The 27,307-nt window shown below is 45.0% G+C and overlaps 1 protein-coding gene across 1 annotated transcript in view; it reads left to right on the forward strand.

Annotated features, from left to right (window-relative positions):
• Positions 1-27,307, forward strand: part of Dzip1 (DAZ interacting zinc finger protein 1) — a 47,033-nt gene that overhangs the window by 14,241 nt on the left and 5,485 nt on the right. The window contains exons 11-20 of the mRNA XM_038310210.1: positions 5,204-5,344; positions 5,704-5,752; positions 7,125-7,184; positions 10,222-10,278; positions 15,456-15,518; positions 18,436-18,572; positions 21,708-21,870; positions 22,348-22,477; positions 23,104-23,157; positions 25,686-25,879. Coding sequence (XP_038166138.1) covers positions 5,204-5,344; positions 5,704-5,752; positions 7,125-7,184; positions 10,222-10,278; positions 15,456-15,518; positions 18,436-18,572; positions 21,708-21,870; positions 22,348-22,477; positions 23,104-23,157; positions 25,686-25,879 — 1,048 coding nt within the window. The remainder of the gene's footprint in view (positions 1-5,203; positions 5,345-5,703; positions 5,753-7,124; positions 7,185-10,221; positions 10,279-15,455; positions 15,519-18,435; positions 18,573-21,707; positions 21,871-22,347; positions 22,478-23,103; positions 23,158-25,685; positions 25,880-27,307) is intronic.

The raw sequence follows: 27,307 nt of genomic DNA on the forward strand, positions 1-27,307 counted from the left end.
TGTCCTGTTTATGAATGAACACCCCACAATCGCTCGTCCTCTTTGATGAGTTGTGAATCTTTGTATTAATCACGGTCCACTGCAAAGAGAAGCATCTCTAGTGAGGGTGGAGAGCCATGATAACCTACCTAAAGGTATAAAGAAAGTATGTAGAAGCATTTGATACCTACCGTTCCCTTGGCAAAACGCTAACAGCAAGTTTTCCAACCACAGTTTCCTGGCCTGCTTTCCAGTACCAAGCACAAGTTCCTTCTTGTGATCACAACGTCCATGCCACGATTGCCCAATGTGCTTCTCTAAGGGCTACGTTCCTTGAACTCTAAACCCCCACATATAGATAGATCCTTACAAAATGTGCATTTGCTCTTTCTAGATAATGGATGCTTTGTGCTTAAAAAATACTGTCCAGCGTCATTTTATTGGCTGTGTGATGATCTTAGGTGTTTCATGTGTTCATCATTTCTGTTATTGAATTGATATATCTGGGGTTTTTCATGTTTCTGAGCTGGAACATAAATAAAAGACTGTTAGCATTAACAGCCTATGAAAACAACACATTAATGTAAAAGTGATTCCCTGATTCCTGTTCACTGAGTATAGCAGAAAATTCATTGTTAAATGTTTCCACCAGGACAAAGTACCTAAAGTAGATGTATTAGAGAATATCTTAAGATAGGAAATCTTGTTTATTTTTTAAATAATATTATCTTTTGTGCCCTCTGTATTGCTAACAGAACTTTTCTGCACAGAGTATCTTGTTTCCTAAAATAATGTTTCTTCATGTAGTTAGTACTAAGTACTCCTTTCATACAGTACTAAGCAGAATATCATATTACTAAAGATTACATGGTCATGTATGTATGTGGGGGGGGGCACAGGTTGATATTGAGGATGTTTTCCCCAGTCACTCTCCCGTTTATTTCCTGAGGCAGGATCTCTTGCCGAGCCTGGAGCTTGATGATGTGGGGGGTTTGTCTGGTCCATTGGCTTGCTCCAGGGATTCAGGGTCACCACCTTCCAAGAACAGCAGCCTGCTCTGAACTCCGGTCCACATGCCAGTGTTCATGTACTTTATCCACTGATTTTTCTAGTCTCGTCCTGGTCTCTTTTTTTTGTTTGTTTGTTTGTTTGTTTGTTTTTTAAGACAGGGTTTCTCTGTGTAACAGCCCTAGTTGTCCCAGAACTCGCTCTGTAGACCAGGCTGGCCTCGAACTCACAGAGATCCGCCTGCCTCTGCCTCCCAAGGGCTGGGATTAAAGGCGTGCGCCACCACCGCCCAGCTCCTGCTCTTTTTGAAAAACATTGGGAAAGCCTCTCCATTTGTTCTTTTCACGGCTGCTTCCCTTCTCTGTCCGTTTTCTACTCGCTGTGGCAAACTATTGTAAATTCGGCCTTAAGTGATCCACATTAGTCATCTACACTTTCTGTGGGACAGGAGTCGGAGGCACGGATTGGCTGAGGCCACAGCTCATGAATCCACAAGCTGTACTCAGAACATTGCCTAAGCTGTGTTCTCCTTCAGAGCGCCTAAGGCAAGCCTGGGTTAGCTTCGGAAGCTGCACTGGTCCACTAAAGTCCCTACATGGTCATTGGCCCGTGGGAGTGTCACTCAAGCCCTCTGGGCGTGTCACTCATTGTTTTCTTCCTCCTCTGTGGGGAGGGCTGGGACTTCTGTTAAAGGTCTCAGGAGCAAGACCAAATGTCAGTTTCAGCCATGCCTGTGATCTTCCCTTTTGCTGCCTTCTGCTAGAAGCTCATCCCAGCGGTCCCCTCTAAACCTAAGGCTGGCTTGTGCACAGTCTGAGTGCAGTCTCCTGCCCAGCCGGGATATGCTGCTCCCTCAATTGCTTCAGCTATTTAGGAGCTACTCGCTTCTCTGTCTCACACCTTACCAGAGAGGTGAATTCAGTCCAATGCAGTCATCTCTGCCTGAGACCTATTATTCCACATGATTGGCGCCTGCTCTCTGGGACAATGCGCGCACTGTTTCTCTGGTCAGGGGAAGTTGCCTGTGCCAACTTGATATTGCTTTTCCTAGGCTCTTGGCAGTCTGTCTTCCTTTTAAATAACATTGGTAGGAGTTCAAAGGGAGTCACGGATAATCCGTGGTGTGACCTTTCTGACCCTGCCTGAGAGCCCAGGAGGTGTGTTCTGGTCACATGTGGTGACAGAGAAGGCTGGTGTTATGAGTGAGGCTAGAGAGGATAGCAGAGGGCTTGAAGTCCGCGTGTGCGCGCGCGCACACACACACACACACACACAGGCTTCGTGGGGTGGTGTCTGACCGTCTTGTCTGTCTAAGCTCTTCAAATCCCCCTCTCACCGTATTCTTGTTTTTACCTTTGTAACCCATTCTTTACTGTGGTGTCACACAATAATGTCACCTCCTAAGTTTTTCCTGGGGTCTCTTGCTTCTTGGGGGCCAGCCCTCCTCAATTTGGTGATCTGGTCCAAGGTCCTAAACCACTATCCAAAATCCTGAGCCATTTTACTAGAATTTCTTTCTGATTTCTAGCTATGCATTTCTCAGATGGCTTTTGGGGGAGATAGGGTCACGCCCTTTCAACCATCTAGAACTGTGGAGAGAGTTTGTTTTTGATTTGTCTTGAGACAGGGTCTCACTAAGTAACCCTGGCTGTTTTAAACTCAAAAGCAGATGAAGATGGCTTTGAAGTCACAGAAATCCGCCTGCCTCTTGCCTTCTGTGTGCTTGACACTTTCTCTCTTGACACTTGGTTCCTGGGGGATTCTTAAAATACACCAGCCTCTGAGGGGTTCTTTTCTGGCCTCCCACATACTTCAGCTCAGTGTTTCCACTTGCACTTTCGGGAACACAGAGAACTTCACAGGGATGACCTTGCCACACGTGGAGCCTTGACTCTGAAGCCAAATGTGGAAGTTCAAGGCCAGCTTTGCCCATCCCCTCTCTCTGAATTCGAGTCATGTATATTGTCCTCTAAGACCTGAGTTTCCACATTGTACTGTGAACCTAGATTGCATTTTTGTAGCATTATTGGAGTAAACTAGACCCGGGAATGTATAGCATCATAGTAAGTGTTGATTTAAAAATGTACAACCAGACAGAGGGACGATTCATTGGTCAAAAGCACGCACGGTTCTTCTGGAGGACCCAAGTTCAGTTTTCTTGTATCAGGTGGCTCACAATGCCTGATGCCCAGCTCTGGGCATTCCTAGCCTCTTTAGGTTCCTACACTCGTGCACACTCAGACACATATACGCATAGTTAAAAATAGATCTTTCAAAACTCCAAACAAGTGCATTAGAAAATGCCCATCTGGACCCTCAGATCCTCTCCTCAGACAAAGATGTTTCCCTCAGTGTGATCAGCCCCACCCTCTCTCTCCACATCAGGTGTTAGATGCACAGTGTCCTGAGTACCAGTGACCAAGCTGGGTTTTGTTTTTCTTTACCCCTTCTGTTCTGTCAACCACTGAAATGGCTTGAATTACCAGTGTATAATCTCCCCTGGCGTTAAGTTTCTATGCCAGTTTATGGGCGAGTGTGGCTAAATGCCTGGCAAATGCCACTTCAGGAAGGGCTTACTCTGGTCCACACTTGGAGGATGCAGCCTGCCACGCTGGGAGCGGATGGAGGCAGGAGCTTCAGGCAGCTGACTGCATTAGACCTGACTGTCGGGAACGGGAGGAGTGACTGTCACTGCTTGGGTTCCCTTCCACTTCCTACTCAGTTCGGGTCCCGGACAATGGCGTCCACATTCAAGGTGGGTCTTTCTGCTGCAGTAAACTCCGTTGGGAAAATCCTTCACATACAGGCTTAGAAGCTCATTTCCGTGGGAAATCTAAATCCCATTAAGCTGGCAGGATTGCCATCATATGGGCTGAGGGATTGGCTCTGCAGTTAAAGAGCTTGCCACGCAAATAAGAGGACAGGAGTTCAGGTCCCCAGAGCCTGCAAAAATGCTTAGCCGACGTGGCAGCACACCTGTAATTTCTGCCTCGGAAGGCCGTCGGGTTAGCCATGTCAGCCAGTTCAGGGGTGGGTTGAGAGACTCTGCCTGAGTAAGATAAGGAATGATGGAGGAAGACACCAGTATCAACCTTGGACCTCCTTGTGGACATGGGCACACGTGTGTGTATTCTCACATTCGTGGGCACCCACACACATACATACACAGAGACCACACACTTATACAAGTGAAAAGAAAAAGAGATTGACCATCATGGTCTCTAGTGATGAATCTATGCACATTTTACCTCTCTTTCTCTGACTCAGTTGTTTTTTTTGGGGGGGGAGCTGCTTGTTTCCTGGTCACCCAGCCTCCTGAAATAATCACACCGAAATCTGTATTAATTGAAATACTGTTTGCTCAGTAGCTTAAGTGTATTTCTAGATAGCTCACTCTTTCTTTCTTCCTTCCTTTAATCCTTCCTTTATTCCTTCCTTCCTTTATTCCTTCTTCCCTTTCTTTTCTTTTTTCTTTTTTTGTTTTCTGACTAGCTCTTATATCTTAAATTAACCCATCTCTATTAATCTGTGTATCGCCACATGGCTGTGGCTTACCAGCAAGGTTCCAGTGCATCTATCTTCTGCGGGCAGCTACATGGCTTCTCACTGACTCTGCCTACTCTCTCTATATATCTTTTCCAACTTGCCTATATTCTGTTAAGTCATTGGCCAGAAGCAGCTTCTGTATTAACCAGTGGCAATGAAACATATTCACAGCATCCAGAGGGGAATCTCACATCACTGACTCCTCTCTTCTCCCTCTATTCCTGAAGCTCCTACCTCTGTGGGCTGTGATTATGCTGACTGCTGATCCATGATTGCCCAGTTGAACTGGCATGTTGCCCAGTTGAGCTGGCATGTTGCATGTGGATATGAGGGCAGGGGACGGGGCTGTATGGAAAGTTCATCCTGGAAGTGAAACCAGGGTGCCAGGCCAGGGAAGACCCTTGTCCTTGGTCACCAAGCAGCTGTGCGTTAGTCCATGAGTCAAGTTGACTCAGCTGCCCACCTGATCAGCTTTTTCTGTCTCAGACCATAAACCCCAGGGAAGAGATGAAGCCTAGCACAGCCAGGGCTTTGACAGGCATTGACTGAAGATTTTCTGTATAACGTACAGAAACCGCATAAAGCCAGCAGAGGAGTCAAGACAAGCTCTTAAAATCTGCAACCGTACCTGCACCTTGCCAACAAATACCCTTCCCCGTTGTCGTTCCAGCTCCTTTCACACATAGAGAAGCTCCGAAGCTCCATGATGGAGGATCTCAGTGCAGATAATGTGTTCTACAAGAAGCGGGTAGAAGAGTTGGGTCAGAAGCTCAAGGAGCAGAATGAGCTGATCCTCAGTCAGAAGCAGCAGGTACGCCATGGGGAGTCTGTGCTGAGGTCCTTGGTCTCGGAACAGAGGGCTTTAGTTTACGCCATCTCGAAGATGATAGATGTGGACTATTTCCTCTGTGTGATTGTCCCCAAAGCTTCTTTAGACATGGAGATGCCTCAGACAGCACGTTTGAAGGCAGGTAACACGTCTGCCCATGATCACTTGGAGAAATAGCCAGATCTGATGTACTAAGTTCCTACAGCTCCTTCCTCTGTCAAGGAGCACAGGGTGGGGTGATTCAGTGGAAAGGTTAATTCAACACCAACCATGTCCAGCTTCGTTCAGTCCATCTCTCATTAAGAATATGAACTACTAGCAGACTGTTTTATCTTCCGCAGATTAGAGAATTTGCCAGTAAACCGTACAGCAGTGTTGGTGAGCTGAAAGGTAAGTGGACAGGATCCCCGAGATAAAGCCAAAGCGGCTTGCCTGACAGCTTTGGGTACAGAAAATCCGGGCCTGCTGATTTGTGTCTACTAAAGTAGCATTCTGCTTTGTATTTTTTATTTGGGATATATGTCCCCAATTTAATATTTGAGAGATCTGTTGCCATAACCCAAAAAGTTTGAAGGATTAAGAAAATCTAAACTCTCATTTAATATTAATTAATTAATTAATTCTCATTAATATAACTCCATAAGCAGTTACATGCATAGTTCTGCCTAGTGGTCATTTGCCTCTTTAAACATTTTTTTAAATTGTGTGTATGAGTGCTTTCGCCAGCATGTATGTATGTGCACCATGTGCGTGCAGGGCCAGTGTGGAAGCCAGAAGAGGGCATCAGATCCCCAGGAACTGGAGTGACAGACGGTTGCTGGGAACTAAACCCAGGTCCTCTGCAAGAAGAGCAAACACTCTTAACTGCTGAACCATCTTTCTTATACACAGATCTCAAACACGGGGCCCAGAAAGAGTTTGAGTCTCTGGCACTTACGTCTTTGTGAGTGTGTATTCAGTGTCTTCATCTCTAACTCTGGAAATGTAATAATAGCTACACTAAGTCTTTGATACATGGATTAAGTGGAATAACTCACTTGATGCACACCAGTAATACACCTGATGCTACAGCTATCAGGACTGATAATTAAACGCTACACTAACAGCGTTGACATTAAACGTTACAGCTATCAGGATTGACATTAAACGCTACAGCTATCAGAATTGACATTAAATGCTTAATTCTAAAATGCTGGAAAGACTTGCTGCATTCCCTCCCTGCAGAAGTTTGGGGTCACAGCTTGACGCCACGCAGAGAGGCAGCAGAATCGTGACCTACTGCAGCAGTAGCCTGGCCATCTCCTCTCACGGAGAATCAGAAGGGAAAGTAGAGCAAAAAGCTAGGCTTCTGCCCGGACATCCCAGGCTTGGCCCTGGCGTGGCTCAGATGGTTAAGGACACTACCTGGTTTGGTAATGGGACACACAAGCTGAGTTTCCTTCCATCTCTGTGTGGGATAAACGTTTGGCAAGAAAGAAGGGTTAATTCATGTTTTCCTTTATTAACATCTCTTAGGATAACAAGAGCTTGAGTGGTAAGAGGTATAAACCAATGCTTATTAAAATATAGACAGTTGACTGGAAGTCATCTCACAAATGAGCTTTGAAAGAACCCGTCTGAAGTGCATCCACAGAGTGAGATGCTCTATGCTGCAGAGATTCTTCAGTTGTTTTTCTGGTGGCAGAATTTAGGATAATTGGCTGCTAAAACTTGCTTCTGTCTTACAGCTTCCATTTTTAACTTTATATTTTTGTCATCTCAGGGAATCCTCCTCTAACCCGGCAAGCCCTGGACTCTAAGCCAGCTGGCCCTGCTGCAGCCAGTGAGTGTCTAAAATAGCTTTATGTTCATGTTTTCTTTTCTTACTTCATTTTTTAGAGACTTTTTTTTCTTGGAAACAATGTATTTGGCATTGGTGTGTGATCCATTTTGGTTCTGGCTTTGACTTAGCTCTGTAATCTAAGGCTGTAGATTTTGTAGATTTTGCTTTTATCACTTGGCAGTTTGACTTATGAAGGGATGACTCAACATTGTAGTACCACGCAAGTTCACATTTCGGGATTTCCTAAAGCACCCTGGGAAGAGCCTGGTTAGTGGCCAGTGCCATACCGACAGGACTGAGACTCGATGCTGAGGGTGTTAGCAGGTTCCCCTGTCCATCCTTAGGATGCCGAGGGTGTTAGCAGGTTCCCCTGTCCATCCTTAGGATGCTGAGGGTGTTAGCAGGTTCCCCTGTCCAGCCTTAGGATGCTGAGGGTGTTAGCAGGTTCCCCTGTCCATCCTTAGGATGCCAAGGGTGTTAGCAGGTTCTCCTGTCCATCCTTAGGATGCCAAGGGTGTTAGCAGGTTCCCCTATCCATCCTTAGGATGCCGAGGGTGTTAGCAGGTCCCCCTGTCCAGCCTTAGGATCAGCATGGACATCTGATCTGGGGCCCGGGTTTGTCAAGATGCAGAGGTAAAGCAGCAGGATCAAACCTGGGGACTGGGGAGAGGGCTGTGTCAGCAAATCTTGGCTATGTAAGCATAAGGACCTGAGATTGGTCCCCAACACTCAGGGACAACCGAGGATAAGCTGGGCACATGTCTATCATTCCAATACGAGGGGCAGAAACAGAAATCTCTGGGGCTTGTTAGCTAGCCATCTAGCCAAATCTACACGCTCTAGGTTCAGAGATCCTATCTTAAGAGATATAGTGGATGGCTGGCATGGAGGCACACATCTTTAATTCCAGCACTCGGGATGCAGAGGCAGACAGATCTCTGAGTTTAAGGCCAGCCTGGTCTACAGAGAAAGTTTCAGGACAGCCAGGGATACAAAGAGAAACCCTGTCCCAAAAACCAAACAAACAATAAGCTACAGCAATAGCTCAGAGGTTAAGAGCAGTCATAAGGGCTGGAACTCAGATCTGAGCACCCATGTAAGAAGCCAGGCATTCTGTAATTACCTGCAGTTTGAGCTCCGAAGGGTCAGTTGTCCTCGTCTGGCCTCTGCATGCAAGTGTGCATACCCTTGTCACACCCATTCCCAGACATTAATACACACAGACATAAATAAACGAAATATATCTGATAATTATAAAATAGAGATCAATCGAGGAAGAAGCCTGACTTTGATCTCCTTCCACAGGTGCCTAAATGCACAGGCACTCACAGACACACGTGCACACACACACACACACACACATGCATACACACACGTGCATACACACACATGCATACACACACATGCATACACACACGCGCATACACACACATGCATACACACACGCGCATACACACACGCGCATACACACATGCATACACACAGGTGCATACACATACACTCACACACACAGACATGTGTGTGCGCATACACACAAAGATGTGATGTTCTCGTACTTTTTGTCAATGATGGGCAGAGGAGGTCAGAGAGCAGGTGACATTTGTGAGGGACAGTCAGAGGTGCGGTATGCACAGGGCCTAGCGTGACTGACCAGGTTAGACCTAAGTCGTTTCGGTCAGCATGCTCTGTGGCTTCCAAGGCGCCCTGGGAGGTGATCAGTCCTAGGTCGCATCTTTCGGCTTTTTCAAGCTGGAGTAATATCTAGACCAGTTTTTTTTCTGTGTTTCCCCTGTAAAGGGATAGGCATTGAGAGAGTGACTCTTTGAAGCTACATGGTAAGATGCTCTTGTAAAACCACATAGCTATGGTATAAATTTGCAAAGCCAGCTGCAGACAGTCAAACAATGGATTGGCTGTGTTTCAGTAAAAGTTTACAGGAACATCAGCGAGCGCAGTCGTTCTCCCAGGCTGTAGTTTGCAGAGCCTTGCTTGATCTAGATCGCACAAGGTGCAAATGAGCCCACAAGTCCTGTTTTCTGATTTCCTAGTGATTTCTGGACAGTTATGAGTAGAATGCTTTTTCCAGTATTTATTGTAAAAATAATAAGTGTACAGAGGTAATAAGGTTATGACCAATATATCTAAGGTAGAGAAAGAAATAGTGAATTAATAGGTAAGTTGTTTAATGGGGAGGGAAAAAAATTTGTGTAATTGGACTCTCAAGATAGGAAGGACTCTGAATAGGAAAGGAATCATGAAACCTTGGGAAAGCAGCTGAAGGATTTACCTGTCAAGAGAAATTAAAAATAGCATTTAGTATTGATTGAGTCAGTTTTCTTCTGCCTAAAGCTGTTCCTAAATTAATAATTACTCCACGTCTAGCCTCATGCTTGGGATATTTTTCAGAACTCATTCTTCCTAAATGGCAACAACATAAATGCCCATCCTGTCGCAGACAGTCGGGGTCTAGTTACACACTGGAGTGTTGCCTGACCGTAGAAATGGTGCCGATCTTGACATGTTACATAGTGAAAACACGCTAACTGAAGGCAGCAAGAACACGGTGTGTGGTTCTATATGTGTGCAATAGTAACAGGCACACAAAGGAGGCTGAAGAGGTGGGGAGAGAGCGAGCCATAATAGCCAACATGTACCGGCATTTGGGAAGATTGATAAATGCGCTAAGATTAACTAGTGATTGTGGTCACACAGTCCTGTGAGCAACCTAAAAGGTACACATGCACTCACACACACGCACACACACACACACACACACACACACACACGAAGCTGTCTCTAAAGTCTGGGTGATAGAGTACTTCACTAGGATGCACAGGCTGTGGGTTTTATCCCAGGCACCTCAAAATAATAATTTTAAAAAAAATCTTTAAAAAAAATAAAAGAAGCCAAATGGATAGCATCTGTTGTTCGAGGCGTGTGCTTCCTGTGGGCTGCCTGTGTCTTTCGGAAGGTGTGTGGTCAGATACTGAAGCCGGAGGAGCAAGGCCAGTGAGCTTTTCCTCTTGTTCTGTTTCAGGGAATGCCTCCACCACACAGACTCTGGATGGTGCACCCAGCCTGACCATGGTACATGGTAGGTTTCAGCTGCAGTCTTGATGTTTCGGGTGCGGTTCTCAGCCTGAGTTAGATAATCATTAACCCAGTTTGCCGGCAGGGTGCAATTCTATAAAGCAGGAAACCCCTTAGTCACTACGATGCGGTTGGGAAAACGTCTGTCCTCACAGCATACACGACTGAGAGCGGAACATGCTGCCCACGCGGAACGTGCAGCGTCTGAGAGGTGCTGGGCTGAGAAATAGCAGTTCTAACTTCGCTACTTCGTTTCTTTATGGTCTTTGCTGAAAGCGCCCAAGGAAGACCAGCCAACCAGACATGCCACAGGGCATTTCTGCTTGTTTTTCTAACTTTCAGTGTGGTGGCAGGTCACCTTTTTAAAACAAACAGTCTCAATGATTGGTCAGGAAGGTGTAGAAAAAAAAGGTAGAAACCAAAGGCAGAAAACCGGACAGAGTGTCGGGGATGAAATCCCTGCCAGCCCTCGTCCCTCAGACAGGACAGCGGGCGCTGGGTGTCATGTTGGGGTAGGGGGAAGACTATTTCCATCTGGATTTCTCTTCTTATTGAGCTGGGTTCTTTTTTTTTTTTACTGCTCCACTGGATGGAAGGGGACTTTATTTGGTCCCAGGGTCGTGGGCCAGTTATGGCCCCAGCTTTATTTGACCTTCTTCTTGGGGCTGAGCTGGGTTCTTTCATGTTTATCCTCTGCTCTTTGAGCTCTCCCATATGTTAGAGGAAACAGACATTCTCCATAGTTAACAAAACACAGCTGCTGTGTGTTACAAAGAAACCAAAGCAGGGGGACCGCTTTATTCCTGTCTTGTCTACAAATGGCTTAGATTCTAAGGATTACTGCCTTCCACCCTGGGTTTTGACCCTCAAAGCACGGCTGTAGGCTGAGTAGTTGCGGAGATGGCCCAGTAGATACAGCACTTGCCACATGCAGTGCAGGGATTAGACTTTGGCTCCCCAGAACCCGCGTCTGTAAGCCCGGTGCTGCTGAGGCGAATGGCAGGTAGAAAGAAGGAAGGCCCCGGAAGCTCCCCCAGCAGCCCAGCACGCAAAGCAGTAAGCGCTGTGGGAGGCCAGGACCGAAACTCACGTTCCTCTGACATCATATGTGTGCCATGGTGTTCCCACACCCACACTGACACACGCAGACACACCCATGCACATGCACATTGTACACACACACACACACACACACAAATAAAAAAGACTGGTTATAGAGATGACTGGAGATACAGAAGGTGTCTCAGTAGTGTATACAGACACATACATACACATGCATACATATGCACTTAACAGTATATAGACACATACATACACATGCATACACATGCACTTACAGTATACACATACATACTCACACATGCATACATATGCGCTTACAGTATACAGACACATACATACTCATGCATGCATACACATGCGCTTACAGGGAATTGAACCTGGGTCCACTGGAATAACAGTTAATATCTCAGTCATCTTTCCAGCCTTAATTTAAGTGTTTAAAAAGTCACACAGTAACCAAGTGAGTCTCCTGGCCAAGGAGCCGCCCACTTAGGGAGGAACCACACTAATTCAACAGATGGACGACTGACTCTGTAGTGTGAAGCGGCGGGGCTGTGTCCCGCCACCCGGCCGCCGGCTAGCTTTACACCCGAAATAATTACACGGAAACTGTATTCTTTTAAAACACTGCCTGGCCCATAGTTTCAGCCTCTTATTGGCTAATTCTCACATCTTCCTTTAACCCATATTTAGTAATCTGTGTAGCACCATGAGGTGTGGCTTACCAGGAGAGATCTTAACCTGCGTCCATCTCGGAGAGGAGCAGTATGGAGACTCACTATGGCGACTGCCTCAAGCGTCTCCACAACTCTACTTCCTTGTTCCCACAATTCTGTTCTGTCTACTCCACCTACCTAATTTTCTGTCTCTTAAAGGGCCAAGGCAGTTTTCTTTATTAATTAACCAATGAAAGAAACATAGACAGATAACTCTCCTCCATCATGACTCCTTCTCCTGGGGTCTCACTCAGCCTTGCTCAGCAGCTGTTGCTAAGGGCTCTCCCTCCTGCCGAAATCTCGGTTGGAGTTCCACTTGCTGCGCACCGTGCCCCCGTGTCTGCGTTCAATGCGCTTTTACCCAGTTACCGAGCTTCGGGCAAGGGGCAGGAGGTTAAAATACACAGACACACACAGACAGAGAGACAACGACACAGGTCATCCTTGAATTCCCCAAGAATGCCCCCTTTATTGTGTTCAGGGGCAGATTATATAGAGATAGCCACACCCCAGCCAAACCCACCAGAAACCACTCTCCTGCCATCAGGAACTCCTTAAGGTCTCGTGCTCAGAGCAGCTGTAGGCACTCAGATCAGGGGATTACAAGAGATTCAGGATCTGGGGTCTCACTGCTCCTAACACCCTCCTGCCTGCAGTTTCTTACTCCAGGATAGGGTAAGAAAACATCTGAAGAAAAGGCTGTTTATAAAGAACAGGGATTTATAAGACAAATTAAGCATGAACCTTTTCTATCAAATGCTAGAAAACTCAGGCTTATGACAAGGAATTCAAATCTTTTTATCACCCCCGTCTTGTAAGACTTTGATATGCAAATATTTTACTCTGTCCCCCACCAATAAAACTTTATTCGCACAAAGATGCTGTTGCATTCTGGGATTAAAGTGGCTGACCGCTTCTCTTTTCAGGACCTCTACACCATTTCTTTGAAGACTTGCCAATCAAACAAAACTGTGAGGTGTGACCCCAGCCAGTGGGGAAAAAGACACTGCTTCCACCTGAGTTAGAAAAAAACCAAGTGCTCTTCCTGTCTGTGTTTGCTCTGCTGAATCAGCCTCTTGGTAGAGTCGAGTTTTGTCTTGCCCACAAACTAAACACACCTCCATCACACATGTCGATAGATATTTTTCTTGAATTGTCAAGACTAAGACAACTTTGTGCAGGTTGAATGTGCATTTTATCTATTATTTGTCTCAAGGAGAAAAAGATCCTGAGTGTTTTAAACTCCCATAGATAATAAAGTCCAGCCTGTAGGTTTCAGATTGTGATTAAATCCATCCCTCACAACCAGCCATGGACTAAAGGGTCGCTGTTACAGGCCAGCATGCCCAGATGTCAAGATTTATGAAGAACAAAAGTCTAATTTAGTTCCGTCATGGGCTTGCGCTTATTCTTTGTTTTTAAGTTGAGTCTCCCGTATAGCCTATATCTTTCTCTGTAGACCAGGCTGGCCCTAGACTTACAGTGACCCTTCTGATTCTGCACCCAACTGTTGGATTTTCAGACCTGTACCAACACATCTAGCTCAACAAAAACAAAAACATTGATATACTTCATATATATATAGTATATATACATATGTAAATTTATTCATACAGCCATACATCCATCCAAATTAGTGTACTATAAGTACCCATTAAATAAAAGCCAGGCTTTCCACATAGGTGCTAGATGTGTAACAACTCAGATCCATGCCTGGCTGCCTGGTGAGTGCTCAGTAACTGCTGGCCCACTGCCAATGTGGTGTGTGACAAACTTCTCAAACTCGTCTACTCACCGCATAGAGGGAGTCCTCAGCAGATCAAAGTACAGATACCATGAAACTCAAACTTGGGGAATCCATGAGTTTTATTGGAGTTAATTACAGGAATATGGGGGAGGGGTTACTTAGAGGAGCAGAAATGTCTCAGACAACTACATCACCACGGGCCACCCTAGCATGGGTGCCAGGTCACAAAGCTGGGGACCTGGGACACACAACACAGTCTGCAGGCAGCTCATCAGGTTAGAGAGTGTCCTTTCTAAGTGACTCTGCTCTAAGCTTCTTCTGGGAAGCTATGCTGGTGTCCCTTCTGGTCTCAGAGTGGTCTTTGCTTAACTCTGGCTGAGAGGGACTCTCAGCTTTGATTGCTTACTCTTGACAGTGAGGGGGCCAGTGAGTCTGCTCAGCTTCAGGGACTTCCTGGAGCTATTTTAGTAGTTTTGGCGTAAGGAGCTTCCTGCAGAAGAGAATGTTTCAATCTTGGAGGCAACTTACACAACACCATCCTGGAGGCTAAGATAGAATGAAATGCCATTCACCACCAAGGTGAAAGTGTCAAGTGAAAAAATGCTCTCTGTAGTCTGAGCTGCAGATGGGTGAGCCTGAGTCCTGTAAGCCAGTGTTGATGGCTGCACGATGTCCCAGGCCTAAATCCTGACTGCCATCACTGCACCTTCTCCATGCGGCATTTTCCTTCTTTCCCAGGCTGGGGCTTGGTCTGACTGATCTCCTGGCAGACTCCTCTGTGCAGGTGGATAGCAGGTCTCTGGTAACAGTCACCCCGAGATGTTATTTCCTGGTCTCCTGCTAGGTTCAGGGGTAAAGTCCAGTTCTCTTCCTTGCACCCAGCTGGGGGCCAGCTCTTCTCTAGTCTGCAGCCTCACCTGGGCTCTCAGGACAGGACAGGAGTTTGGGGACGTGGATGTTTTTATGAATGGGTCTCCTCGTTGCCGCTTTCCTTTCTCACACTCATGGTTTGCTAGTTGTTCATCTTGGCACACTGCTAGCCAACCGTTCAGAGAATTGACAGGTGTCTGGGCATGGGTGTGAGCTATCTGGGTCTAATACATCCCTCTTGGAAGGTATGGCTTCTGTTTTATTTAGGACACTATTTCTGGTATTCTGTTTTAGATAGATGTCTCATTGAGAAGGTTTTTTGAAATAGTACCCCATGTGTCAGGCAAGAGATTAATGGATGAGAAGTTTTAACTTACATACTTAAAATATATAGTTTTAAAATGATATTTGAAGTTAGTGGGAAATACCTAGAAACTGAAGAGTTCCTGAAGAACCAATTGTAGCTGCCTCAGCCTGGCTCAGTAGCTCACGCTTGTAATTCAGTCCTTTAGGAGGTGGAGCCAAGGCAAAGATTTAAGGCCATTGTTTGCTACCTAGAGAGTTCAAGGCTAGCCTTAACTACATAAGACCCTATCTTTAATAAATAAATGATATTATCCCAGTAGGTCTTTGCTATTCTCACAAAATATATCTATGGACATGGATATGTACAGTAGTTTGTATATACATATATATGTATATAAACATTTATATGCAAACAAATCTATATATTTAAAATAAGGAAACAAACCTATTTGTGTTACTCCTTTCTCTCCTCGTGAGCAGAGCAGGCATTTCCGTCGCATGTACTGGAACCGATAGAAGAGCTTTCTTCAGAGGAGGAAAAAGGTAACAGTACCAGCATTGCTTATTTACTCGGTTCTGGACCTTAAAAGTCCAAGTTCATGCCGCATCACGCCATACGGAAAATGGGAGAGGCTTTTGGCTTTGGACTGCAGTTTCGGCTGATAGGACATACAGCACATGGTTATCTGGTTCCCCTAGTGCTCCTGTGTCCCCCACTTTGTTACGTTTTTCTGCAGGTAAGTTAATAAGAAAGTTCCTAAGTCAGGAAACTTCAAAACAAAGATTTTTTTATTATGGTACAGATATTCTGACCAGACGGCAGAGCGGCACACGTATTGTGCACCCGATGGTGTGAGACTACTTGTGTCAGAGTGGTTTCTCACAGCGTTGGTCTCAAATGAATGAGTAAAGTGTCCGTTTCCAAATCACTGTGTTTTCCAGCGCTGGGGATTGAACTCAGGACCTTGCGCACGCTCGGCAAGGGTTCTACCTGGGAGCCATAGGTCCCGCCCCCAAGTTACTCTCAGTGTCAAAAAAGAATACAGGATCTAAGCACTGGGTATAAAATAGAGAAAAATAATACCCCGTGATGAGGTGTGGGAGCTGTCATAGTGGAACTGATAAATGGTTATTGCTAACGTATTTCATTTGGCATTTCCAAACATTGCTTTTTAATTGATTTTTATTTGTTATGTGCATTGGTGTTTTGCCTGTGTGTGTGTGTCATTGTGAGGCTGTTGGATCCCCAGGAGTTACAGACACCTGTGAGCTGGTTCCTCTAGCAGAGCAGCCAGTGCTCTTAACCGCCGAGCCAACACTCCAGCCCCAAGTATCACTGCTGAGGGGGAAGCTGTTTGGTAGTAAATACAAGGGCTCCATTATTAATCATTTCTGTGAGGAAGGGAGGTTAAAAACATGTATTCCAATAGACAAACTTTTGTTAGGCGTGTGTTAGCGCAGGGTTTGCAGAGGCCAGAAGAAGGCATTGGATTCCCCTCGAGGGAGCATGACAAGCGGTGATAGCTGCCTGACATGGTGCTAGGAGCTGAACTCAGCCTTCGGAAGAGCCATGTACGCGCGTTACTACTGAGCCATCTCTTTAGCCATGGCATGTAAAATTTTAATAGCTGTTATAACTCCTGTGTAATAGGATTTACCATTTCTTCCTTATTTTAACAAAGCTACAAATTGGAAATTTACTAAACCAGCCCTGTTCATAATATCTACATGATACATATTTTCAAGTCCTGGTGTTTCTGTGTTAATCATTGACATTTTTAAAGAACACGTTTTTAGTGAGGTTTCTTTTCATTTGTCTTTCCAAGTTGTCCCTCTCTACATGACTTCAACGGCCTCTTTTTTTTTTTTTCTGAGTCTTACACTGGCCAACAAGACAGCAAAGCCAGTGATGTAGAATATGTGTTTTGATTAATTGCTACCAGCTCTTAGGGACAGATTTTTTGTTGTTGTTGTTGTTGTTGTTTGGTTAAGTGGTTGGATTTTTGTTTTCTTTTGAGAGGTTTTGCTTTTATCTCTGTGTGTATGTGCATGCTTGCAGAATTTGCTGAAGCGTTAGCAGTCACTCGATTTCATGGATGCAGAGAGTATAAGATTAAGATGACCTCTGACTCTTAATGACATAATCACATATGTTTTGATATTTCGAGCTGAACAAGCCAGAATAGCAAAGTATTAAAACTATATCTCCGTGCGGGATTTTTTCCTATTTGATATGCAAACTAATTTGGCTAACTTTGGTTTTAGTCCAGTTTAATTAACAGATGAACATTTTGGCACATGCGTGCGGTCCTAGCGCTTCATCACTGACTTTGAGGCCAGCGTGGGCTAGAGTGAGATCCTGTCTCAAAACAAACAAATGAAACCCCACCCCCCACACACACACACAGCCCTTCGTTGACTTGACAGAATATGATTTAGTATTGGGATCAGACAGCTATCTGGAGAACGTGTTAGGCAAATGGCATTTTGTTTAATAATCTCCCGCAAATCCAGGTGGCAGCTGCTGAAAATACCATCCGCTAAGGCCAGAGAGTGGTTGGGGGAGGGGTTCCCTGCAGCCAGTCAGAAAGGGGGATACATATCTTGCTGGTTTACGACACTTGTCCAGTCCTTTCGGATGAAATGAACCTGCCTGGATATGGGATCCCAGAATGATAGGCTATTTGCCAGACTTGTATCACATCTGGCTTTGGACAGTCTGCCAGCTATTGGGTCTCTTGAGTCGGGTCTTAAGCTACCTTGGGCAGACTGACCTTCACTGTGAAACGTGCTATTCGGACCCTGTTCCAAGCTCTCTTGAACTAGACATTTAAAAAAAAAAAAGTAGGCAGTAAAAGTAGACCAGGGTGAGCCGAGGCTGCCGCTACCCGCTCCACTCCCCTACCACGAAGGGAAGGGAAAAGGTGAGGTTGGGGATGGAAAAACGGCCTGGGTTTTATTGATTTATTTTTCATTGTTTGGCTTTCTGTCTTGTTTTGTTTTAATCATAGGTTTTTTTTTTTTTTTGCACTTTTGGTAAAGACTTTGAAGGGGAGCATAATCACAAGTTTTATGTGTACTTAGCATGTACTAAATCTATCTTCTTAAAACTTAAAAATTTAAATAAATTAGACATTTTATCTTCATAAGATAAATTCTAACTAGGCTTAGAAATGAACTGTTGGGGAAATATTCTCATTGATTAAACACTAAAAATATATGACTATTTCTTAGGTTGATTAATTATAATTTGGGTAAACAATCAGTAGTCTTAGAAGTCACTAAGTCCTGAGGCAGACAGTTTTAAACACTAAGATCCTTACGGTTATAAAATATCCCAAACCTTAAAATCCTTACAGATGTTTACTTTCTAACTTGAAGTTGTATGCTGTCATTTCCCACTTAGAATAAGTTTGCATAATTCTCTTTACACCTACTTTTTACTGATACCTTGATTCAGGACGAGAAAATGACCAGAAATCAAGTAAGAAGACACATCTAAGGAAAACTTGGAAGGGCAACCTCTCCTCAAAGGGGCTGAGGACAAACTTGGAGAAGGAGCTGGGGAAGAAGCTGAGGAACCTTGGGATTAACGCAGTACGTTAGTTCATGTTCTGAGCGTTTGCCTGTTACGTCCCATTTCCCAAATGAGGCATGACTGAAGAGAAGAAAGTACCTTAGCTCCAGACTGCATGCTGAGACCCAGGCTAGCAGAGCTCCGGGTGGCATATGCTACCTGGGGCGATTCTAAGGCCTTAACAAATACAAACTTATTTACACACAGGGGAATACAACTTAGACTAAATGGTGGTGTTACTTGTTTTGTGTAAAGATGAGGTGACTTGACTAGCTAGTAATGCCAGAGCCAGAGCTGGAGCCTGTGTGGGTGCTCAGAGTGCATTGATATATTCCAAATAATGCATCCTGATGTCACCTCAAATCACTGCTCATTGTGAAACCAGAACTTTGTAAATGATGAATGAATGTGCAGCTGAATTAGGTTCCATCTTGAAACCAGATTGAATAATCTCAGTCCCACACCTTACATGTAAACCCTTTGTGCTTTTAAAATTATTTATTAGAACACACTAAGTGTATAAATCCTAACAATTTGATGAATTTATTTGTGTGCAGGTAAACACAAATGCATGTAAACATACACATATGAACATATATGTGTAAGCATGAATGTATATTATACCCATATGAATGCTTATACGTGGTAGATGGGTGTGGTGTGTGGATATGTATCAATACATGTGTATGTAGCTATATGTCACAGCTGTTTGTGTATAGACATATGTGTGGATATAGCTGTGTATGTATACATACGCTTGCATAGAACCATATGTTCATCCATGTACATGCATATACATGTATTTGAGTAAACATATGGATACATTGTGTATCTCCACGTTTGTATGTTAATGTGTATGCATTTATAGGCACGTGGATGGGTTTGCGTGAGAGAATTATAACCACCACTCAGATGATAACGTTGGGCATTTCTAGTACCCTAGAAGGTCCCCTTACCTCCTCCAACAAGCTCTCTCCAACAAGACGTGACAGGTGTTGTGGCCGAGTCTCCTTGTTCTTGGGCCTCACGGAGGTGGAAGCACATCTGTGCAGTCTCCTGCACCTGGCCTTCAATGATGCTCTAGGCCGTGTGGTCCGTGTCTGTTTCACGCACCAGTGGTCTGTTCTTCGGTTCCCTCACCGCAGCGCTGAGTTGAATACTGTGCAGTTTTATCTCTCTTCTTGAGCATGGAAATGCCAGGTTCCCTTGTGGACTCTTTTAGCTATTAAGTTGTGAGCATGTGCTCTGGTGTGAGCATAGAACATCAAAGTAAATGTCCTTTTCCTGGAGGTATGTCTAGGGGTGACATTGCTGGGTCAAGTGACAGACATGTTTATCCTCATAGCTGCTCCCGAACCATTTCCTTAAGTGTTCCAGTCCACACTCACCCTAAAGGGGCAGAAGGGTTCAGTTGCTCTATGTCTTTAACCAAGTCTTAGTATTGCCGGTCTCTAATTTCTCAGACTGTTTGTGGGTTTTTAGCCACACTGGGCAGTGGGAATCAGAGACATTTGTGCAGTGTCCCCAGTCCCATGCAGACGCTCTCGAGTCTAAGTTTTCGTGTTTGCTGTCTCTATGGGTTTTGGGAGTTTTAATTTAATCAGAGCTTTATCTATGGTTTTTCTCCTAGTGTTTGGAGACACGTTTGTTTGTTTGTTTCCTGGTTTCGGGGTTGTTGTGTGGGGGTGTTTTCAGAATTAGAAAAGTTTAGCTTTACTTTCATTTGAAGCAGCTGTCCTGATATCATTTCCATTTGAAATAATTCTTTTATTATGTAGAAACTCCATGTGTGCATTTGCATCTGCTTTGGACATTCAGTTACTTTGCCATATTTATTAATTAGTTAGTTAGTTAGTTAGTTAGTTTCAAGACAGGGTTCTCTGTGTAGCCCTGGCTGTCCTGGAACTCATTCTGTAGACCAGACTGGCCTCAAGCTCAGAGATCTGCCTGCTCCTGCCTCCCGAGTGCTGGGATTAATGTTTGCACCACCGCTGCCCAGCCATATTCATTCTTTATTCATTTGCGCAATACCACACAGACCGACTTAGACCAGCCATGTATTTTTCTGTCTCCCATGGGCATGCTTTCCCTAGTCTTGCTGCTTGAAACATTTTGGTAATTCTTCCTGTTCTTGCTTTCTGTTGAACTTTATAAAAACCCTCCCAGTTCCAGATCAACAATCACTGGAATCCTGCGGAACTGTTGGAAATTCTATGTGCTAATTAGGAAGGCTGACAGCTGTATAACATTAGATCCTTCCACCCACTACAGGGTGTGGAAGGCGGACATTAAGCTGGGTCACAGAAATATGGGAAGGCTTTGACCCTCTGGAACGATAGACAGAAGTTGGGTAGATCAGGTGAATGACAGGGGACGGGAAACTTGGACGTGGCACTTATCTGACAGAAACGTCTCTCCTGGGCAACCACGTGAGGTGGCGAGGCCACTGCTGGGGTGGGGAACTCAGAAGAAAGGGGGAAGTCGGGGAGAAGGCAGTGAAGATGGGAGATGAGTTCATGGGTGAAACACTACCGTTAAGTAACTAACGTTTAAGTGCCTTTTTCTGACGAGATTCCCGTCGGACCCAGAGTTCCTCGGGTCACCCCTTTGATTCCTCTAGTTCCTGATGGAAAGTCAACTCTGATGGCTTTCCTGTCCCTGTGGGGATGACTGCTGAGCTTTCCAGGCTGGCATTTAGGTTTCTCTTTGGTCCCAGGCCTTTGTCGCATTAGCCTGTGGGAGATGCTTTGGCTAACTCTATCCTAAGGTCCTGTCTTCCTCCCAAGGTATCCCCAGTGCCCGGACATCTGGAAACTGCTTCTTATTTCCATTTGTTCATCTCCACCCTTCCTACAAGCACAGCTCAGCCTCCCACCCCAGCCTCCCTGGAGGTCAGAGCCTCTGGCAGGCTCTCTCTCAGAATTCCTCTAGTCTTGCTTGTTTGCCGCTGGTCACACAACAGTCATAAACAGGCACAACTGTACTGCAAGGTCCTTTTGGAATCAGAAGGGTATATTATATGCTGGAGCATCCCCATCCCCTACCTTAAATGACCCTGGGCCCCAGAAGAACAGAGTTAATGCCGACACGTGTCTACAAATGAAAAACATCCGAGGATAATGATAACAGATTGACGTGACATCTTATTCCTTCAGGAGATACACGGCATTTCCTGCGAGATCTTGACCAAATCACTGAAAGCCATGCAGGTAGCTAGACATGATCTAGCAAAACAAATGCCCGACATTCAGCAAATTCGAGAATCCCTCGAGCATCAGCTGACCTGCAAAATCGAGGAGAAAGTGTCACTATCTTCAGGTAAGCCTGCTGCTACCACCTGGCACTTCATGGCTACAAATGGGAGCTAAATTCTAACAACCTTTTTATAATTTTAAATGTTTGCAAACTTTGGCACTAACGACTTCCTTACTGTCTGTACTTAAAATGCTGGGTCTTAGGTTATACTTTTATCTTGAAAGAAAGATTCCTACTTTGGGGTGGATAATTTCCCTATAATCCTAGCACTCAGGAGGTAAGGGCAGGTGGACCAGGACTTTACAGTCCTTCTTAGTTATGTAGCATATTCGAGTCCAAGCAGGGTTACAAGAGATTCTCCCAGAAAAAGAAAAAAAATCTAAGAACAAACAATAATAATGAAGCCCTGAGTCTGGATCCCAACCCGAGAAGCAGGCTTGTTCTCTCCAGTGACACTGTGGATAACATCGTGCTATTTACTTTGGCTTTTCACTTTATCACAGAGGCGATGGAGACTCATGAAAGATGCTTCTCTTCCAGATAGATACAATGTCCCTCCCATGACCACTTTGCCAGCTGAAGAAGGCCCCAAAGCCTCCCAGCTTCCCCCGCAAGGCAGACCATTGATCAGACAGAGGACCGTGTTTACCGATAAGGTGGCTGTCCCAAAGTGAGTATTTTCAAATATAAATATATATATATATATGTATATATATGTATATATGTGTGTGTATACATATATATGTATACATATGTATACACACACATATATATCATATATATATATATATTTATATATATATGATTGTTTGTCTTATCCAACTGAAGTTGCTATAATAATACTTCATGGACTGGGTCCCTGAAACAAGAGGAGTTTATTTTGGAGGCTGGACGTTCAGAATCAGGGTGTCAAAGTGACACACCTCCTCCAAGAAGGCCACACCTCCTAATCTTCCCAAACAGGTCCAGTGGGGACCAAACACCCAAACATTTGAGCTGATGGGGGCCATTTTCATTCAGACCACCACAGGTAGTAATCCCTTCATGGGGACCCAACCCTTTGACTCCATTTATTCCAGTAGTTTCCAAAGCCCTGCCTCCAGATGTCACCGCACTCTAGGTCTGGTGGGTTACAAACACGAGTCCGTAGCAGTGAATCCCATCCACAACTTCTGTGTAGTCTCGGGTTGGTAACAGACTTTTGTGGTTTCCATAGACATATGTGTTGGCAATATTATTTACTTACTTGCTTTAGAAATTTTTTTTGTCTTCCTCTATTTTTTTTTTTTTTTTTAGATTTAAGAAAAGTACCAAAGAAAATCATTTCCTCAGAAAGTTTTCATCTACCAAGTGAGTGCTGGGCGGGGTTCCGGGGGTGTCAGGGATGGATATAAAGTTTCTGAGCATTCCTCTAGTGGTAGAGTTGGGGTTCACTGTGGTTAAGAGAAGCCACGGGGGTTTCTCATCAGGATTGCTGTCCTAGTCCTTCATGGTCTGTTATTTGCGACACACCCTTCAGCCACCCTGTCACTCGGTTCACCACATCATGGCCTCCATGAAGAAAAAGGACCACCCCTGAGTCGTTCTATACAGCCTTCCCCAGTGTAATTTTTTAACACGCACATTGAAATACAGCGGATGGTGTTTCGGTGGCTGGATCCATGATCACATAGGGGTCAGGGGCCATTTCTGTTTCTGGCTCCTGTAATGGCAAAGGCGACTCCAGCCTGCCTCCCGCTGGGCCCTGAAATGATAAGAATCTTTGCCCACTCGCTCAGCAGCTGATATTCATCAAGTGCTCTTTTTGATCTAATTTTTTTAAAAAATTCTGTAATATGTGACACTTTCTTGTTTTCAGAATAATTTTTTCTGATGTTGGTTTGTTTTTTTAGACAAGGTCTTACTATGAAGCTCTGGCTGTTCTGGACCTCTCTCTGACTACACTGGCCTTGAAGGCACAGAGATGCTCCTGTCCCTGCCTAATTACTGGGATTACAGCATGGGCTACCACACCTGGCTTAGCATCATTTTGCAAATTAAATGAGAACATATAAAAGGATCTTGGCACTTATGGGCACTCAATAAATGACCGATGTGCTTCTGTTATTAGTTCTGGATGATGCTAATTTTCTCTTGTTGAATGTCATCCTCTTGCCCGCGTCTGGAGATGTCAACACCATAAAGACTCTTCTCTGGGGCATCATAAAATAGAGAAATAATGGTTCATCTTTTCATAAATATAACCTCATAGTGGAGCTCTGTTTCGTGGGATGGATACAACTGACCCAGTGTGCACAGGCAGATGTGATGCATGGAACTCAGGTGTATACGACTGACCCAGTGTGCACAGGCAGATGTGATGCATGGAACTCAGGTGTATACGACTGACCCAGTGTGCACAGGCAGATGTGATGCATGGAACTCAGGTGTATACGACTGACCCAGTGTGCACAGGCAGATGTGATGCGTGGAACTCAGGTGTATACGTCTGACCCAGTGTGCACAGGCAGATGTGATGCGTGGAACTCAGGTGTATACGTCTGACCCAGTGTGCACAGGCAGATGTGATGCGTGGAACTCAGGCTTTCTACTCGTGTTCTTCAAACAGACAAATCCTATTCTGACCTCGCGATGGCAAGCCCTGAGTCAGAAGTAGTGGAATTTTACGTGATAGTTTAGTTTGAGTGTGGAGATGTCTTCTGTTGACTGAGAAGTTTTTCCTTCAGCATTTAAGAGCTAAGCATACTGAGACGGTTTACATCTGGGCTTAGGGGACTTCAGTCCATTTTAAGAACTCTGTGTCAGGGTCAGCAGATCTGGGTTGCACAAGGTTCTGGCTTCACTGCCTCCTTGTCTGTGGGTCCAGTAGGGTTCCCTTTGTTGTGCTTTCTGGGTATTACCTGAGGAGGTCTGTGTCACTCCAAAAGGTAACCACATGGAATCACTGTGGAGGAGTCTCAAGAAGCTAAAAATAGAAGTTTCATAGGACCCAGCTGTCCCACTTCTAAGCACATACCCAAAGGACTCCAAGTTCCACACAGAGAGACATCCACATACATGTCCACTAGCCAGGAAATGTCCATCAAGAGATGGGTGGAGCCGGGCGGTGGTGGCGCACGCCTTTAATCCCAGCACTCAGGAGGCAGAGGCAGGCGGATCTCTGTGAGTTCGAGGCCAGCCTGGTCTACAAGAGCTAGTTCCAGGACAGGCACCAAAGCCACAGAGAAACCCTGTCTCGAAAAACCAAAAAAAAAAAAAAAGAGATGGATGGATAAGAAATATGTTGTACATGTACACAATGCCATTTTATTCAGGAAAATGGTTAGAAAAGGAAATTACTCCTAAGCAAAATATTCCATACTCAGAAAGACAAATATTAGGTATTTTCTCTCAACTATAGATCCTGGGTTTTAACTTTTATGTATGTGTTTGTGTGTTGGGGGTGGGGGTTGCTGTATCATTCATAAAACTAGAGAAGAGGCATCCATTAACGGGGAAAAGAGGTATTGAGGAATATTGGGAAGGGAAAAAAGAGAAACAAAAAGAGGGGAACAGGATATATGTGATACGGAAAGCAGAAGAGATGTAGTGCAGGACGGGGGGAGCAGGAGGTTGGGGGAGAGGAGGGGAAGAAGGAACAGGAGGTTTGGGAGAGGAGGGGAAGGAGCAGGAGTTTGGGGTAGAGGAGGGGAGAAAAAAACAAAAACAAAATATGTATGAAAATTCAGAATAAAGCCAATTGTATGCTAATTAAAAGAACTGATTTATAAAAAGATAAAAAAGGCACACCTGGTGGTAAATTCTGAAATGAGGAATCAACACCCCATGTTGGTTCTGACAGCACCCCTACACCCCCATTTCGGTTCTGACTTATACAGGACGCCGCCCTTCAGCTCGGAGGAGGAGCTGGATGAAGAGGACTTCATCCCGGCATACATATCCCCAGACTTATTTACCCTCCAGCCGTCTAAAAGTAATCTGAGCAACTTTGGGAAGAGCTCTGTCAAAAGTGACACCGACTGGACGGAGGGAAGCGAGGTGGAGGACTCAGATGTTTCCCCGAAGCCCACAGGTGAGCCTTGATCTCTGAAAACCCCCGCTCAGGTGTCCTTAGGACAGTGCCCAGGGGCACCACAGCCTGGCATCTGAGCTGGCACTGTGTGTGAGAACTGTGGGGCTCGTCCCAAAGGCAGCACTAGAGAACCCATCTTCAAGTAGACAGGGAAGAGCCAGTTGAGTACACCTGAGTGTGTGGCCCTCCTGCAGCTGATTGAATAAAGTGCCCTAAGCTGAGTGACTTGAACAACAGAAATTTGCTGTGTCCATATCCTATAGGCTGGATGAGTAAACTCAAGGTGTTGGCAAGGTTCTTTCCTAAAGAGAGCCACAGGGAAGGTGTGTTCTGTTTCTCTGGGGTGGCTCTGTTCTCCCTGTCTAACTTTGTATCATCTTCCACTGTGCGTTCCTCTCAGTCCTGATTTCTAGGTTTTTGTTTCGTTTTGTTTTTTTGATTTTCAAGCCTGGGTTTCTCTGTAGCTTTGGAGCCTGTCCTGGAACTTTAGCTCTTGTTGACCAGGCTGGCCTCAAACTCACAGAGCTCTGCCTGCCTCTGCCTCCTGAATGCTGGGATTAAAGGTGTGCGCCACCACCGCCTGCCTCCTGGTTTCTAGTTTTAATAAGGACTGTTCACATAGATCATGGACCATTCTTTAAATTGTGTGTGTGGTGCATGTGTGTGTGTATAGTGCATGTACATGCATGTGTACAGTGTATGCACGTGTGTTGCATGTATGTATGTGCATATATGCATGTGTATATGTGTGTGGCTGCACACATACACATGTGTACACATATGAAGGACAGAGGTCCGCGTTGGGTATCTTTGTTTTCTTTTATTGAGACAGCGTCTGTTACATAACCCAGCGCTCACTGATTTGACGAGGCCAGCAGGCTGTCGAGCTCCAGGGATGTTCTTGTCTCCACCTCCCCCAGCACTGTGATTACACACACGTGCCAGCATACCTGGATTTTTTGTGGGTGCTGGGGTGGAACTCAGGTCCCCATGCTTGTGTGCAGGCATTTTACTGCCTAAGCCATATGCCGGGCCCGTGGGACCACTCTCAGTGACCTCACTCTAGCTTAAAGACCGCTTCACTTCCAACAAAGACTACATTCTAAGCTGAGCACCTCAGCATGGGAATCTCAAGGGACAGAATTCAACCTGGTAACCTTAGCTGACTGAGAACGGCTGTCCTAATGAGCCGTGCTTTCGACAGGGTGATTTCAAGAAAGACAAGCCTCCTGTGTGAGATTCCTGACCACTTCCAAAAGGAGACAGAGCCATAATGGTCTTCTTAACATAGATTGTTTCAGTATCATTTATAATAGCAGATTTTAAATATATCTGGTTTAGCTATATTACATATAATTTGAATATACTACATAGTTATATAATTTTGGAAAATATAATGAGTGCATTTAAAGTAATGCACTATTTTCT

The sequence above is a fragment of the Arvicola amphibius genome, chromosome 13, assembly GCF_903992535.2.
Source record: "Arvicola amphibius chromosome 13, mArvAmp1.2, whole genome shotgun sequence".
In the NCBI taxonomy this organism is placed as follows: domain Eukaryota; kingdom Metazoa; phylum Chordata; class Mammalia; order Rodentia; family Cricetidae; genus Arvicola; species Arvicola amphibius.